The 16,156-nt window shown below is 41.6% G+C and overlaps 1 protein-coding gene across 4 annotated transcripts in view; it reads right to left on the reverse strand.

Moving 5' to 3' along the window:
- The window catches only part of LOC144519620 (ephrin-A3-like), a 90,698-nt gene that overhangs the window by 47,875 nt on the left and 26,667 nt on the right, over positions 1-16,156 (reverse strand). For 2 of the 4 annotated variants that reach the window (XM_078252888.1, XM_078252886.1), the window contains one exon: positions 12,324-12,536. The exons of 1 other annotated variant lie outside the window; for it this stretch is intronic. In XM_078252888.1, the coding sequence (XP_078109014.1) occupies positions 12,324-12,536 (213 nt within the window). Of the gene's footprint in view, positions 1-12,323; positions 12,537-12,781; positions 12,918-16,156 lie in introns of all 4 variants that reach the window. One more of the 4 variants, XM_078252889.1, reaches the window with a different exon arrangement.

Here is a 16,156-nt window from a genome sequence, read left to right on the forward strand (position 1 = left end):
GACTCTGCTCCGTGCCCACACATGTACACACAAAGACACAGCTGTCCCTCGTGTAAAAAACATGAGGGTATGTTTAAAATCCTGCATGCACGCACACACACACACACACACACACACACACACACACACACACACACACACACACACACACACACACACACACACCACCTTAGATCACGTTGGATGAATAGACAATATATAGAAATTTGTCAATTGCCATTGCAGGCAACATTACAAATCCATTCCAAGGACTGCTTTATGGAAGTATTGGATTTTTACATGACAATAATAAAGTATCTGGATTTGTCAGGTATTTAATTAAGTGGAAAAGACAAAAACAGACTTTCCCATTTGATTATTTCATCTACAAATGATTTCTCAATAGAATTTCCAGAAGGTAACAATTACCACAACTATTACAAACTTCTTGTACACCAGAAAATTGTATCGACAGATGCATCCCTGTCATACCAAAAAGTCCTGCACACTGTTGATCCCTTGAACTCACTCACTTTATTACGTAACGATGTTTAGACTTGAATTTTATTTCGGTACTTTCAACAGAATTTTCATCAAAAAAATCTGTATGATGATATCTACTGTATATCCATCTTGCAATTTATAATAACATTTGAAGGCTGCAAATCATGATTATTTTATGTATCTCAATAAATCAGGGTGATGCCTTAAAGCATAGATTATTATTAGTCTATCCAGAAATCAAAAACGTATAAATGTCCCATTTTGAATTATATAAAACAGAGGTAACAAATTCTCACATTTGGAAAGCTTCTGTTTGGCATTTTAGCCTGATAAATGACCTAAACAATATATCACTTTATCAAAGTAGTTGTTGTCACCCATTGACTAATAATATCAACAAATCAACTTATTGTTTCAACCTATTACTTACAGTGTACTATGATACAATATTGTATTACCCACTTATAGTCACAGTAGAGCCACAACTAATGAATATTATCATTATCTATCATCACTTATCATTTTTCACCTCGATCAAATGATTACTGTAATTGTTTAATGAAAAAAGCCCTTCCCAATTTCCCACAGCTCAAGATGACCTCTTAAAATATCATGTTTTGTCTGAAACCCTAACATGTTCGACATACAACAATATAAAACTGAGAGAAGCAGCAAGTCGTTATATTAGAGAAACTTGAACCAATGAATATTTGGCATTTTGCTTAAAATGATTATTGTCAATTAATTTTTGTATCATAAATGTATCAACTGATTGTTACAGACTCTGCTCACACACGCATACATATTTATTAAAAACCATAGAAGAGCTGCAGCATTATATTGGCATTTAGCAAATCAACACAAACTGGCCAAAAACAGGGGTCCTTCATAAAGAAGCAGCAACACACCCACACCCACCCACCCACCCACACACACACACACACACACACACACACACACACACACACACACACACACACTGAGAGCTCATTGTCTGATCTGAAGAGCGACTCAAGAGGAGTATGGTGATGCAGAGGAGAACAATGAGCAGGAGAAGAAGTAGTGATGCAGAGAACAACTCTCTCCCGAGCCAACGGAAGAGGCAGCGGGAGAGACGGAGAGGCAGAGGGCAGAAGGGGAAGGCAGAGTGACAGATACACGGCGAGAGAGAGAGAGGAGGAACAGGCTGTAACATCCAGGAGAGTGTGTCTGTGGGACGCCATCGATCCAACACTGACAGAAATAGACAGCCAGACCAGAACCGACAAAGGCACTCGGAGACACACTAACACACATCAATGCTGCTGACCGTACACACACATCTGCACAGCAGGAGCTATTCATACATGAACAAGCCAACACACTGGCCAACCACACATTAGCAGTCATGCACAAACACACACAAAACACACACATGGACATTAAAGGCAAAAAGGTGTTACAACAAAATTGAAAATGATTTCGCAGGTAAAAGCCAGCCACATGTTGCACAGGCATCGATCACAACAGTGTGCATGTGCTTGGCCAAACCATTCTAAATTCTTCGAACAGTGCCGTTCTGTGCAACATCTCCTGCAATCAGTCAACAACATTAAATGAGTTGCAATTTTCATTTTGGTGTCCATTGGGCTACATTTACATTTCCAATGGACATATACATTTCTTCTCTTTACCATTTTTACCATTTGTGCACTTACATAAATGGATGCACTTACGTAAACGCACATAAGCCCCCAGCAGGGATTATAAAGACAAAATGTAACTTTTCTAATTCCTAATCCAATGATTTGCGAGTCCTCTACCCATCAGGCATGAAGCTTCCTGCAGCAAACAGACCGCACGTGAGTAAACATGCATCGGTCCGCAGGGACAGAAGTTTGAATTTTTGCTGAAGTTGTTTCCACTGTACCAGTAGGTGCACTTTAGAAACAGGACAGAATCTGTAGACAACTGTCAGCAGATTCAGACACGGTGAATAACTCATGCACATGAAAAGGGCTGGGCTGTATGGCTGAAATCAAAATTATGACATTTAAGAAAATATTTTTCTGACATTAACCTACTGTTTCAATGAAACATGAGCTTGCAGATTTATCTGGTTTCTAGGCTACTGCTGTATATCACAAAATGGACAGTAATCCAAGTAATTTTCTGTGCAAGTACTGCATGCATTTCATCAGACAGAACTCTTCAGAAACATGGATAACTGATTTACTGATCTAATTTGCTTGGAATGATTAATTTGGGCAAGAGCGTTTTGTAATTTTCAACGGACAATTAGCAGCAATTTTGCTAATCAATAAATTGTTAAACTCATTTGTTAAGCAAACATTCTCTAGTTCCAGCCTCTCAAAATGCTTCTCTCTGTTTTATATCATTGTAATCTAAATATTTTGGGGGTTTCAAGCTGTTAGTTGGACAAAACAGGCAATCTGATGCTGTCACCTTGGGCTCTGGTAAGTTGCAATGGGCAATTTTCTCTATTTTCTGACATTTTATAGAACAAACAATCGATTAATTGAGAAATAATCTGTAGATTAATTGATACTGATGTAAATAATCGCAGTTGCAACCCTTTTTGTTACAATATGATTACATACAAACAAACAAAATGTCAATATATTGTGATGATTCTGAAGTATTGCTCAGCCACACACACACACATGCAGATACAATACACAACGGACGACTAAAACAAAATCAATAGAATATAACTCTAAAACTACGTCAGCCTCTATTTCATGATCATACATGCATTTACAGAATGGCTTTTAAATAAGCCCATCACCATACAAATTACTGGCTGATTTCCACTGACACATCAGGCTGGTTGACAGTTTCACTGACTGGTTGCTGTTGCCATCAGGAGCAGAGTGCTTGTGTAGTGAACATTTCTGCTTCCCTCCCTGGCCTAGGCTGGGACTGATTAAAGCCTTCTGCTGAAACAAGGTCATAATTCACTTAGCCATTTCCGAATTTCCGCATAATTACCCTCCTGCTTCACGAACACTAACATGCGCGGACACACACGCACCCGCACACATTCGCACCAACGCTCAGACACGAACACATTTCCTCTCTGATTTATGTCATTACTGAGAGGAGAGTGGTTAAAAGGTTTCAGAGTTGGCCTCTTAGTGACAGCTTAAATGGATAAAACCTCAATTAAAGACTCTCTCCCTCTCTGCCGTGCTTTCTCTGTGGATGGAATAAGCATAATTCTGTGTCCTCTGCAGTTTGTTGAAGTGAGGACCTAGCCATGCCTTTTTCTCTACCCTGGCTGCTAAATCAAACCTTCTCAGTCAGGACTTTCTCATATCTCGCCATAATTGTTTCTTATGAAAACCCGTCGGAATAAAACCTCTGAAGTTGTTTACGGCTTGACGAACCGATAACAATATTTATGATCAAAGCTCAACAATAAGCATCATTCTGCCCAGCAAGCAGTGACAATATACACTCTTCCTGTAAATGCAGTGGCTCTCCTCCCTGCTGCTCCTCTGTCCTGTCCTGGCCGGTGACAGTTGATTACCAGTGTGTTCGATGAAAACACTGCATTTTCACGTGCGACTGTATTGTCTTAATGCGGAGGATTCCTAATTGTCATGTCGGTAGAGTTTATTAACGCTAGACCACTCTGCTCTGTTGTGATCAGGCTCAGCATATGGTCTCAGACTGCCACTACGCTGCAACCATTAGCCACATCACAAACACACCATATGAGCATCTGGTGTGTGTGTGTGTGTGTGTGTGTGTGTGTGTGTGTGTGTGTGTGTGTGTGTGTGTGTGTGTGTGTGTGTGTGCAGGAGCTGACAGACTACATTATTAGTACCCCCCCCCAAAAGCCCCAAGAGCGCTGGCGAGGAATAGAGTAGACATCACATAGAGTTACTCACACACACACACAAACACACACACACACACACACACACACACACACACACACACAGATACATAAAGCGCTTTGAAACAGCTTGTAAACATCACAGCCTTGTTATTAGCACCTGATTACACTGCTGGAGCTTAGGCGTCGGCTCAGAGAATAATGTTAATATCAACAACAACATCGAGTGTGTGCGTCTGAGTGTGTGTATTTGAGTGTTTTCGTGTATTGCCTCTAGCCAATCGCTGTGGGATTTGTTTTCTGTGGACAATTTGTTCAAATTTAACACATGGGTGGGAAAGATAAATCCTAGTTTGGCCCCGCGTTTTACCTAAAATCTAAAGAGATAACGTGGAAAGACGTTCATTCAATCATTTGGCTGTCAAGGAAAAAAAGCTATTCATCAGCCTCAGACGGCAGCGTTTGAACTTAAATCAACACAAGAACTGTGTGACTCGGACACAGCTCCTCCTGTTAATTGCAATGTGATTTCTGAGAATTAATCGTTAAGATAACTGTCCTGAAAACATCTGTTAAGTCACTTTACTGTCACTATTTAATCTATTAGTGAGCTCTACATTTTCTTTATATGCTGTTACATTACTCAAACAGACACTGTCCCGGGATAACCTCCAGGTTATATGCAGAACAGTGAACACAAACCACCAAACATCTTGAAATCACCAATGGAGAAGCCAATATTGGTGTGTTTGACTTTGTGTGAACCCTTCCATGTCTTCGTGCAATCAAAAGTCACTTAATTGCCATGTAAAATGTCAGAAAATCTGTTCTGTAGCTACTGTTAAAAACATTGGTGTGGTCCCACAAAGCTTTAGAATGGGCATCTGGTAGTGTACAGTGGAGGTGAACTGAGAGTCTGTATTACCGACTCATATCTGTGCCGGTTGTTGTTCAGATGCTGATCCCAATTTTGTTTGCAATCCTCGCGACTTTTTGTATTTGTAAGAATTTGCGCCACATTTGGAGCTCAACATTTTCACACCTGTGCACACCTGGCCAGGACGCAGGTGTGCCAGCTTGTCGGTTTTTGGAAAGTTACAATAATTGGGCAACTCAGGCCCGCATTGTCCAAACACCTGAAAGGAGCTTTTCATCATTTTCAGACTGTCCAAACAGCACTTCTGAGAGAGAGAGTGGCCACAACACAAAGAACAGCAAGAAGAGCAATCACTCACAGTCTCAGACACACCTTTGGGTAATTTAGACTGTCCAATCGAACTGATCGCATGTTGTTGGAAGCAGGTGGGATACGGAACTCTGATTGGGAAACTAGTCCTAACTGGCCCAAAAGTCTCAGATTTAGGACATATTAGGCATAGCGATAAAGCCATTTTATCATCTTTTTTAACTGAGAAGCGTTTAGCTGCAGAGCTGCTCTTAGCTATTAGGGGCTCCCAGCAGGTGACATTTGATATGATAAACATGCACGTTTCGGCAAATGTGATAATATTAAAATCAGAAAATTTTTTCAAGCAACAGCCTATTAAAGAAATTCAAAGATACTGACTATTCAATAATTTTGATTTTGTGTGGGATATAATGTGCCAAACACGCCATTTAAGCTTTGTTGAAAACAAAGAAATACAGCAATTACATGGGACATAACAACTGTGAACGCACCGTCTCAACCTCCAATACCACACATGTTCGTTAAAAATTGTGTACTTTTGTGGCTTTCTGTGATTTTTCAGTGTCATAAATCACTTGTCCAGGCATTGATAAGGGCACATTCCAAGTAATTCCATATTACATTATCAACACATATTGGTTCTGCATGCATTATCCTTGATGTTTTAGCCAAATGACACAAAGACGTGCTCAGACCATAAAAACAGGCCGACAGCAGTGTCAAACATTATTTTAACCGAGGCACATTAACATTTAAAAGGAGTTCTTACAAAAAGAAAAACGGCATGCAGTGTCAAATGGTGTAAACCATTATGATTCCTGTTTATCTGTCCAAGAAAAAGCCTTTATTTGAGCATAAGTACATTGTCATAAAAGTCAACACTTCCTCTACATAAAATGTATTTGTGTGACCGACTCACACAGATGTTTTTTAATCTGTATTTATTATTTCTTCCATCGTTAAAGTTTGTGTGAAAATGCTAACAAAAACAGAGCACTGACGGAAAAGTCCGCCAGAACACAGCATTCATGTACTTATGTGAATTCACTGCAGCCCACCACGCTACACCTCCATCTCCCTTGAAGTTGACTACCCAAAATAAAATCTCAACCCGTGGGAAACACTAGCACTAGTGATGCTATTTACTGTATTTTTTTTTTATCTTTCTTGCATCGACTTACTGCACCTAAATCATATCTGGTCGTGGTGTGAATGTGTTAAATCCACATAGAAACTTAGATTAACTTAAAAATCACCATTAATTTATCTTTATGATTATTATTGTTGTAAATGGTGATGTCTTTTCCTTGCTAAGTTTGTGTCAGACATTTCATGGAAAAAACACCTGTTCTAGACAACCAATCAGTGTGAAAGTCTTGATAAACACAGCCTGCAAAGCGTCTGTGCAAATCACTGAGCCCCCAGCATAGAATCAGCAGTCACTTAAATCAAACCAAATCCTGGGCCAGGCATTTACACCTATAAGACCTTTACTTTATGTAAGGCTGGATCATCTTGATGCGACTCTCGTATAGGCTTGGTCTTAGCAGAATTACATCTCTAAAATCCCTAAGAACCTGCTGTCTTTGAATCCAAACCATTACAGTGACCAGTTTGTGTTTGATCCAAGACGGAGCAAGCGCGAACGCCAAACATCAATACTTAATTTTCACAGCAATGCTTCCGATTAGTTGATCATGTAAGCGGGACAGCGTTTGAGGAAATGAAAGAGCCAATCAGGAGATGTAGAAAAAACTTGGTGTGCTCGATAGTTCAGGCTTGTCTTTTTCTAAAGATCAATGTGAGTGTTTTTATGTGTGTGTGCAAATTCATAGGATCTGCAAGGAGGTGTGTTTGAAGGTGGCTTTGGTCAAAATCTCAAAGTGTATAACAAGAGAGAAGTGAGTGGAAAGAAAATGAAAGTGTGGGTGAGGTGAGGTGAAGGAAAACCAGACAACAAAGCAAGGCAACATATTTTCTAGCACTAGAAAGATTTAGTCCAAGTTAATTTGACAGAGAAAGAGTCTCACAACATTCACATTAAACCACATAGCTCCCAAAATACCACCCCCCACAAGAGTGCTTTTCCATTGGCGGATGAGAGAAAAACAGAGAGGTGCGTGCACACTCCTGAAATCTAGCTTATCCCCAAAGAGGAAAAAAAAAGGTAAAGGGTGAGAAAATAATTAATTTCTTTTCCTCCTATCTTGTACATGTCCCTTATTGATAGGCTCACCTACCAGACAATACCCGTCCAATCAGAAAAATGTATTAACTCCTACGCATGCACACAGAGGGAAAGAGAGTGAGAGAGAGAGGGGAGGAACCACTGGATCTTATTATGCATCTAGTACTCATCCATCATACAGGTGTTCCCTATTGCTTTTAATTAATGACGTCCATATGCGAGCGTCTGCACGCCACACACACTCACACACCCACACGTCGCTACACAAACCAGAATCCATTCACCCGTACACTATGTGGCCTTATTATTCATTGATAATGAACAGCCTGATCACTGTGTGTCTATATAACTGTTATGATGATCACTGAGCCTGTGTGTGAGGTTTTATTTTTGTGTGTGCATGTGCGTAAACACACATCACAGCGGTGGCTGACATATGTAGCGACGGCGCGAATGCCTATGATGAATGGGTTGTACACACATGTACACACACACGAGCACACACACAGCGGGATGTGCGCCTTGTGATAGTGAGTGAGTAATACACTCCTTTGTGCAGATATTCATAAATGTAAATGTTGTTGTCCTAAGTGGGGCTGGGAGACAGATAGTTTTGTGTTGCTGTCAAGGGGTTGGTTGATTGGCCTGCTTAATCCCCTAGTCTGTGTTTCCCTCTCGCTCTCTCTCTCTCTCTCTCTCTCTCTCTCTCTCTCTCTCACACACACACACACACACACACACACACACACACACATAAACTAGGCCTTATGGTGTCTAATGTGAGAACTCACTGTGTGGATCAGGGCACTGGCCAAGCATTATTATCATTATTATGATGACCCTCCTCCCCCCTGCTCTATTATAATTCAACACAAAATCTGTCTGTATTCTTCCTGACTTCCCCTCTCCTCTAACCAGTCCCACAGCATTTCTCTCTCACTGTCTCTCTCTTCTCATATTGTTGCATTATTTCTCTCCTGCCCTGCGTGACGTGTCTCTGCACTCTGAAGAGCTGGATGAATATAAAACAAGTTCCACCTCGGCATCGATTATCACACACATGCATGTGCATTCATATGAGAAGCAAATTCTGCTTGCAATAGCTGGCTTTATTCCCGGAGCATGCGTTGAGGTGACAGTGTCATTGATAGACATACGCACACATATGCAAACACCTAACTAACCAACCTAACTGCATTCCGCAATACACAACCGATAAATTAAGAGATATCACCAGGTATCTATTATGCAAACCAGTTAACTGCTGCGTTATCAGATTACACACATACACATATATACACATGCACACACAAGCACACTCACAGCAGTGGTTAATTGCCAGGTGGTGGAAGATAATGTGTGATTTAACGGACTGATGGACTTGTTTTTGTTTCGGTCACTCATCAATGAGCAGAGACATCTGTAACAGGGCAAACACACAGATGTGCGGGTTCTCACAGACACACACAAACGCACACCATTATACACACGTCCATGCCCAGGGATATCAGTGACAAGTGACAGATAGGCAGTGGCAACAGCCATTGTGCAAGACGCGAACGCAGGAAATGATCCATCTTCTCAAAGTTAAAAAAGTACACAGCGGGGACGTGTGTGTGTTTGTGTGTACTCGCATAATCATAGATATATGTGAAACTCATAAGCGTACATGCACATGTTTGTGTTTGTGTGTGAAGCAGTTAATCCTTGGTAACAGTCTCAGCCTGTCTCTTGTGGTTGATGAGTGGCTCGGGGTCAGAAGCTGGTTGAGAAACTGCAAGGTCCTCAGGCTTTACAATGTGTTTACCACTCAAACTGACAGCTATACTACAGCTTATTATTGGCCTTCTAAACCTCCACACTGCACTGTGAGTTAGAGAAACTCCAGAGAGTTTCATTGCCAACGGCTAGAGACACGCCAGCCAACCCGACAAATGTGGGATGTTGTGGTGTTGAGTGCAGAGATTAAAATAAATGCTGGGAATGGGATCTGTGTCGTTTAAAAATCGCAAGGAAGTGTATGAAAGAGTGGATTAGACAGGTTATCTTGCAGTTTATCTGTCTTTTGTGTGGCACTGTCCATGGCCCCTTTGTCTTCTAATTCAATAAGTAGGCTGAATTGAAAAAAGTTATCCCCACTCACTGCTCATACATTGTCATTGTGTATGCTTGCGCTCACTGAGGAAGAGAGAGAGAGATAGAGATGGGAAGATCAGGGATGCGGCAGGTCCACTGAGATGAAGTGTTCTTTAATTAACCACAGTCTTTTATAAAAGATACACACACTAAGACTCACACTGCAGGGGCTAAGAATATTCTGCCGCTGGGATAAAAAGTGTATTGGCAGTGAGTGTGTGGAGAGAGAGAGAGAGAGAGAGAGAGAGAGAGAGAGAGAGAGAGAGAGAGAGAGAGGAGAGGCTGCGGGGCTCTGCAGTACTCAGGTCCTGGACAGTCAGGTTAAAGGTTAGGCTGCTCCAGACTGCTTTCATTCTCCCACTGTCTTTGTCTGAAAGATTTACTGCAGCTTGTTTTTCACTTTAGAAAGAGTATGAGTATAGAGCAAGAAGCAGCTGACAAATTACTTAAAACATTTTACCAAGGTCAAAGCTGCTCATGTCACGACGAGCTGATTGTACCGAGGTCCCGGGTTCACGTCTTCCCTTTTTTTCGTTAAGCCTTTAAGCGTTTTCTTTCCACATTTTATATAAATCAACTTCTGTCTCTGATATGGAAACCTAAGGTGGAATTTCATTAGCATTTATTATCAAATCGTTATAGAGTGAAAAAGTACGGAAATTGAAAACGAGCACCTCAACATTGAGAGAAAAATATCAGCTAAAATGCATTAGCAGCAAATGTGCAAGCACTATTAGTTTCTCAAAAAATGTGCGAAAAAATAATTTTCTCGCATTCAGGAAAACTAATATTGTTCACAGTATTGTACCACAACAAATAATGTTATGTTTTCCGCTCCTTTTACTTTACGCAGTACTTAATGTATAGTAATTCTGTTGTGAGGCCTATATTCACTTGCCTCTCATAGTTTTTTTCACGCTGTAAACTAAAATCCTCAGCCTGGAGTTGTTATCGGCGGACAGAATCATCGATCCCCCTCCTGCAAAAACAACAGTGTATTTTCTGAGTTTTTATTTTGTTTATGTCTTTAATAAGTGCAGTCATAAAATGTGAGTCGCTGTATATCTGACTGCTCATCTTAGGGGCCTAATAAATTCTGCTGAAGAGGTAAATAACACAAACTGAGATGATTTAAGGGCCACCTGGCAGCCGAAATATAGCTTACACATAGACAGGATTCACTGCAAGATGGAGAGCAGAAATGAAGGTGTGTGTTAGTGTGTGACATGCGCTCTTGTGCACCTCTGAGACCTACAATTTGGGTTGATTGTTGAATTATTTTGAGGAAAAAACTCAAAATACATTAGATCACACAGCTTGCTGAATTGCTCATTAAATGGAATCTTGAAAATTGGTCAATATTTCGTGTAAAATCTGCCATTCAGTTGCAAGTTAACAATATTTTTATCTGCATATTTTGGGCAGAAGAGAAGGAATGTGGATGTACAGATTGGGACATGCGGAAATGCATCTAATACAGCATAAACTTGAAACAAGATTTTACTGTAGAGAGATAAGCCTAGTGTGTTGCAGCAGACTGACGCTACATTCTTAAGGATCCAGCAGCAGATCCATGGACTCACGAGGACAGTATTAAAAAGACAGCCTTCAAAAAAAGAGAAAGGAAAGGGGGGAAAAGCGTTTTTACTTGTATCCAGATAGGGGCGAGGATCGAGGGATTAGGAGGATAACAAAAAGGCCAACGGACTGAGTGTAAACAAGAAAGGGGGTTAGAAAGGGATTGCAAGAGAGAGCAGGTTGGCGAGGGAGCGAGAAGGAGAGATTGAATAGTGACACTGCTACAACACAATGGGGTCAGGATGAAGAAGTGCTCCTAATTGAACCAGATAGAGGAGAAGGCAGAGAAAGAGCCCTAAGAGGCTGAGAGAGGAGAGACACATGGCGAAGGGAGAAAGGAGAAAGAATCACATGTGAATCTCTCTCCTTTTCTTTCTACTCCTCGGCCATGCATGGCTGAAGGTAAAGGAGAGAGGAGAGAAAAGCAGAGGAGTCACTGAATAAATAGTAACATGCACACAATGCGGTTGGACTGAGGAACAGAAACTAAATATGACCGACTAGTTGTGCAAGTGGAGGTGTTGAAAAGATGGTTTGGAGCCACCTTGACTTCACAGTAGGCGTCTGACAGAGCAGTTTGAGACTCAAAAATAGCTTCACCATGCAGAGAAAACATAAGAGGCCTGTTTAAATAGCTTGTGTGGATCTAAATTATTCCTTCCACTTTTAAAAAGAAAAGAAAGATACGAAATAGGAAAGGGGCTGCTACAAACGAGAAAGCATTCGAGGGACACAATGAAGCAAAGCAACAGCAATAAACCACTGATGAACTAAAAGTGTGATGGTGTGAACCTGACAGCACAGGACATTTTTCTTTAACAGGTGGAGAATAGATAGATCAAAAGAGATGACATATAACCACACACGCATAGACTCTAATAAGCATTGGGGAATGAGGGTCTTACTGTATGTTGGAGCTGTTCCAGTAAACGGAATGCCTGTTGGCTGACACCGGGACCACGTCCGCCCAGGTGAGACTCGTTAGCACCCAGAGAGACAGCACTACCAGAGCCATGCTCTCGGCTCCTCTCTCGGCCTCCGTCCCTTTGGTCTCTCCGGCCACTCTCTCGGTCCCTTCACCCCACCAAACAACGCGACTCAAACATCCCAGCAAATGCCTAACAGACGGGAGAGGGGGAAACAAAAGCTTCATACATGCATACATGCATACAAACGAATACGTTCAAAGACTAGGATATATAAGACTTGCTCTGGTTGATAACTGTTGTAAAAGTCTATTGTGGTGTGAAGTGACTAAGGTCCCCCCCCTTCCCCCATAAACCAGACTGCGAACCCCCTCCCTCCCCAACAAATCCTGGAGGAAATCCTAATGACTGAGCTGCGCCTGGTCCTCTCTTCTCACCGGGAACTGCTGCTTCTGAGCCCGTCAGAAGAGTGCGGGAGGCCGGTATTGGGTCCAAGTGGGAGGTTGGTCTTGCTCCGAACATGAAACGGTCTTGTCCGCTGCGAAAGAGTTGCTGCTGACGTGAAAAGGCTTACTGGAAGGAAAATGAAGAGTGAAAAACGCTAGTAAAATAATATATAGGTTTTAAGCAAGTCCTCTTATTCTTCTTTTTTAAACTCTGTATCTGCGTGCTGCGGCAGTTTTTCCATCCAAGGATCCGAGAGATGTAGAGCACGCCGGGCTACAGAGCTTTATAATCGCTGCAAACAATTCAACCAGCCAGTTTCATTAGGTCTTCAAGACTCTATCCGACAACCATCGTTTACGGTGAGCAGCCTGCCCACCCGTCTCTTTCCTTTTTCTCTCTCTCCTCCTTCTCCTCTCTCTGTTTGGTAGGCAGCGCTCGTTCACTTTCTAACTCCACCCACTGCGAGCGACCAAATGCATTCCTCCAATATTGTGGCCGAGTTGCAGCACATCAGGCATCACTGCGACTTGAAGTTTTTTTGTCAACTATTCGACCTCCACTGCTAGTGTAAAAGTAGAAAGCTTTGAATCCCCCCATCTACAAGATACGTCTGCAGCAACCCTATGCAGCCTATTTTTCAACGTTAACACCCCCTCCTCCTCCCCAGCCACACACACACACACACACACACACACACACACACACACGCTTTTGCATTTTTATAACAAAGGCTAAAAACTTCAATAAACTCACGCACGCCCTTGTATTCTCCCCTCCTTGTTTGGATCCACCAGACACTGTAAGTCAGTCTAATATAGCGCTATTATCGTGTACAATCCTCTTATAGCTGCAACACATTAACACGCATTCTCACGCGCGCACACACACGCATGTCCTCTCACGTTTACACCATAAAGAAAATATACCAACTGAATAATATAGGCTACTGTAGGCTATGTTCACAGTGATGTTATAGTGACTTTATCTAAGTTTTCATCCAACAGAAGTGACTTGCTGTTTTTTTTTTGCAAATGATCCCATAAATGAAATCTCACATCTAAAATGTAGGCTATTTATAATATAGTAATATAATTTAGTTATTTTCATGCAAGAAATGTGTGTGGGAGAGATAGAGAGAGAGAACAAGAGAGAGAGAGAGAGAGAGAGAGAGAGAGAGAGAGAGAGAGAGAGAGAGAGAGAAAGAGACAGAAGAACAGGCCAGACAGGGAAAGAGACAGGAGGAGGGAGAGAGAAAAAGAGAGAGATAGCAGATAGGAGAAAGATTGTTACAGGTTTCTTGCCGCCTGCTGGGAATGAGTTGGTTAAGGAGAAGTCAGAATGATTTATTGGGAGAAAAAGGAGGGAAATAGGGAGAAGGAGAGCAAGAAAGAGAGTGAGATGAGATGCCATCAGGGAATCCCTCTGTCTTCTAGAGTCCTTCCACCTCTCTTATGAGCTGTCCCCCCCCGTCTCTCTCTCTCCTCCTCTTCTTCTTCACCTTACCTTATTCTCCCATTTCCAATTCAAACTTTCTCCACTGACTCTGCGATCCCTGATACATGGCGCTGCTATTTTGCCTCTGTCTTTTGTTAGCTTTGTCTCTGGTGGTCTACCTGTCTTCTCTGCCTCTGCCTCTCTCCATCTCTCTCCGTTACAGCAGGGATGCAACTTTTTAATGAGCACTCCTCCTTTGCCTCCTCTCCTCGCTCCTCTGTCAATCATTTCTCTTTAGTCTCTCCGTGTTGTATCTCTGTTTATCGCTACACTGCATCATGTAGTATCACAGCAGCAACGTGACACACCTGGTACAATTAAATATGCATGCTCAGATATATGCACATACACTACATATAAACATAGGTATACACATATTTTATGATTAAGCCTGGTGGTATCCATGCAGATAGTTTTGGGTCTGTCCAAATACAATGCCATAAATGGAATATCACTTTTGTTGGTCACAACATTAAAAGATTAATAAAATAGTTTATCATTTTGGGAATTACTCTTATGTGCTTTCTTGCAGAGCATTAGATGAGAAGATTGATACCACTCTCATGTCTGCCCATTATATATGAAGCTACAGTTAGCTTAGCTTAGCATAAAGAATGGAAACAGGGGGTAACAGCTAGCCTGGCACTATGCTGTCAAATTAATCCTTTAAGAGAAACATCACTTTCCAGAATCATCAGCGAGTCTTTATGAAAATAAGCGTGAAGATTCATTACTGACATTGATCAAATGTTCTAAACTCAAGGTACACTTTTGATCACATGAGCAAGTTCCACTTACTGAAGATGACCATGGAATATGGTCAAAACTCCAGAACAAGCTAGAAAGTGAGAATATTTTATCACACCTCTTAAAAACAGTTTACAGCTTGTTCTGTGGAGTGTCCAGAGCAACAGGGATACTGTTTCTGTAAAGATGCTGATATTGAAAAAATCTGTTAAAGGAACATGCCGACTTATTGGGACTTTAGCTTATTCACCGTATCCCCCAGAGTTAGATAAGTCCATACATACCCTTCTCATCTCCGTGCGTGTTGTAACTCTGTCTGGCGCACCCATCGCTTTACATGTTGTGATTTGTATAGTCACAGCGTGTACAAATAACAAGGTCACATGAGACACAGCCATCTTCTAACCGTATACATACTGGGAACTATATTGTCAGAAGGCGAAGCCCTGCAGCTTCTGCTACTTGGGCGGAATGATTTGTTCGCAGCACACGAGAAGCCCCGTGGTGAGGAGCAGAGATTAATAATGGTGGTTTTCAGGTGTTGCGCTAATCACTCCGCCCAAGTAGCAGTGCTTCGCCTTCTGAAAATATAGTTCCCAGTTTGTATACGGTTACAAAATGGCTGTGTCTCATGTGACCTTGTTATTTGTACACGCTGTGACTATACAAATCACAACACCTAAATAGGAAAATGTTGGCGTTATTTTGTCACTTATTGGGAGCAGTAGGCTAGATGGAGCCAGTTACCTCCAGGATCTGTGCTAAACTAGGCTATCAGTGGGTGCGTCAGACAGAGTTACGACACACACGGAGATGAGAAGGGTATGTATGGACTTATCTAACTCTGGGGGACACGGTGAATAAGCTAAAGTCCCAATAAGTCGGCATGTTCCTTTAAATGTCTTCGCAAATTAAATGATTTGCATGGCTAGATACCCCTTATTAAGTAAGGAAATGTGTTTTTGCCATTTAGGTGAACTGGCTCTTTAAATTCCAGCCTATAGAGCGTGGACAATTGACTGTATGGCAAAGACTGGGTCTGGTTGTAAATATACTGTATGGCTACATTTGAAAGGAAACTGTAAATCAAGTGCAAGAAGACAAAGTTGGAAATTGAACACTAG

The sequence above is a fragment of the Sander vitreus genome, chromosome 6 (genome assembly GCF_031162955.1).
Source record: "Sander vitreus isolate 19-12246 chromosome 6, sanVit1, whole genome shotgun sequence".
Classification (NCBI taxonomy): Eukaryota; Metazoa; Chordata; class Actinopteri; order Perciformes; family Percidae; genus Sander; species Sander vitreus.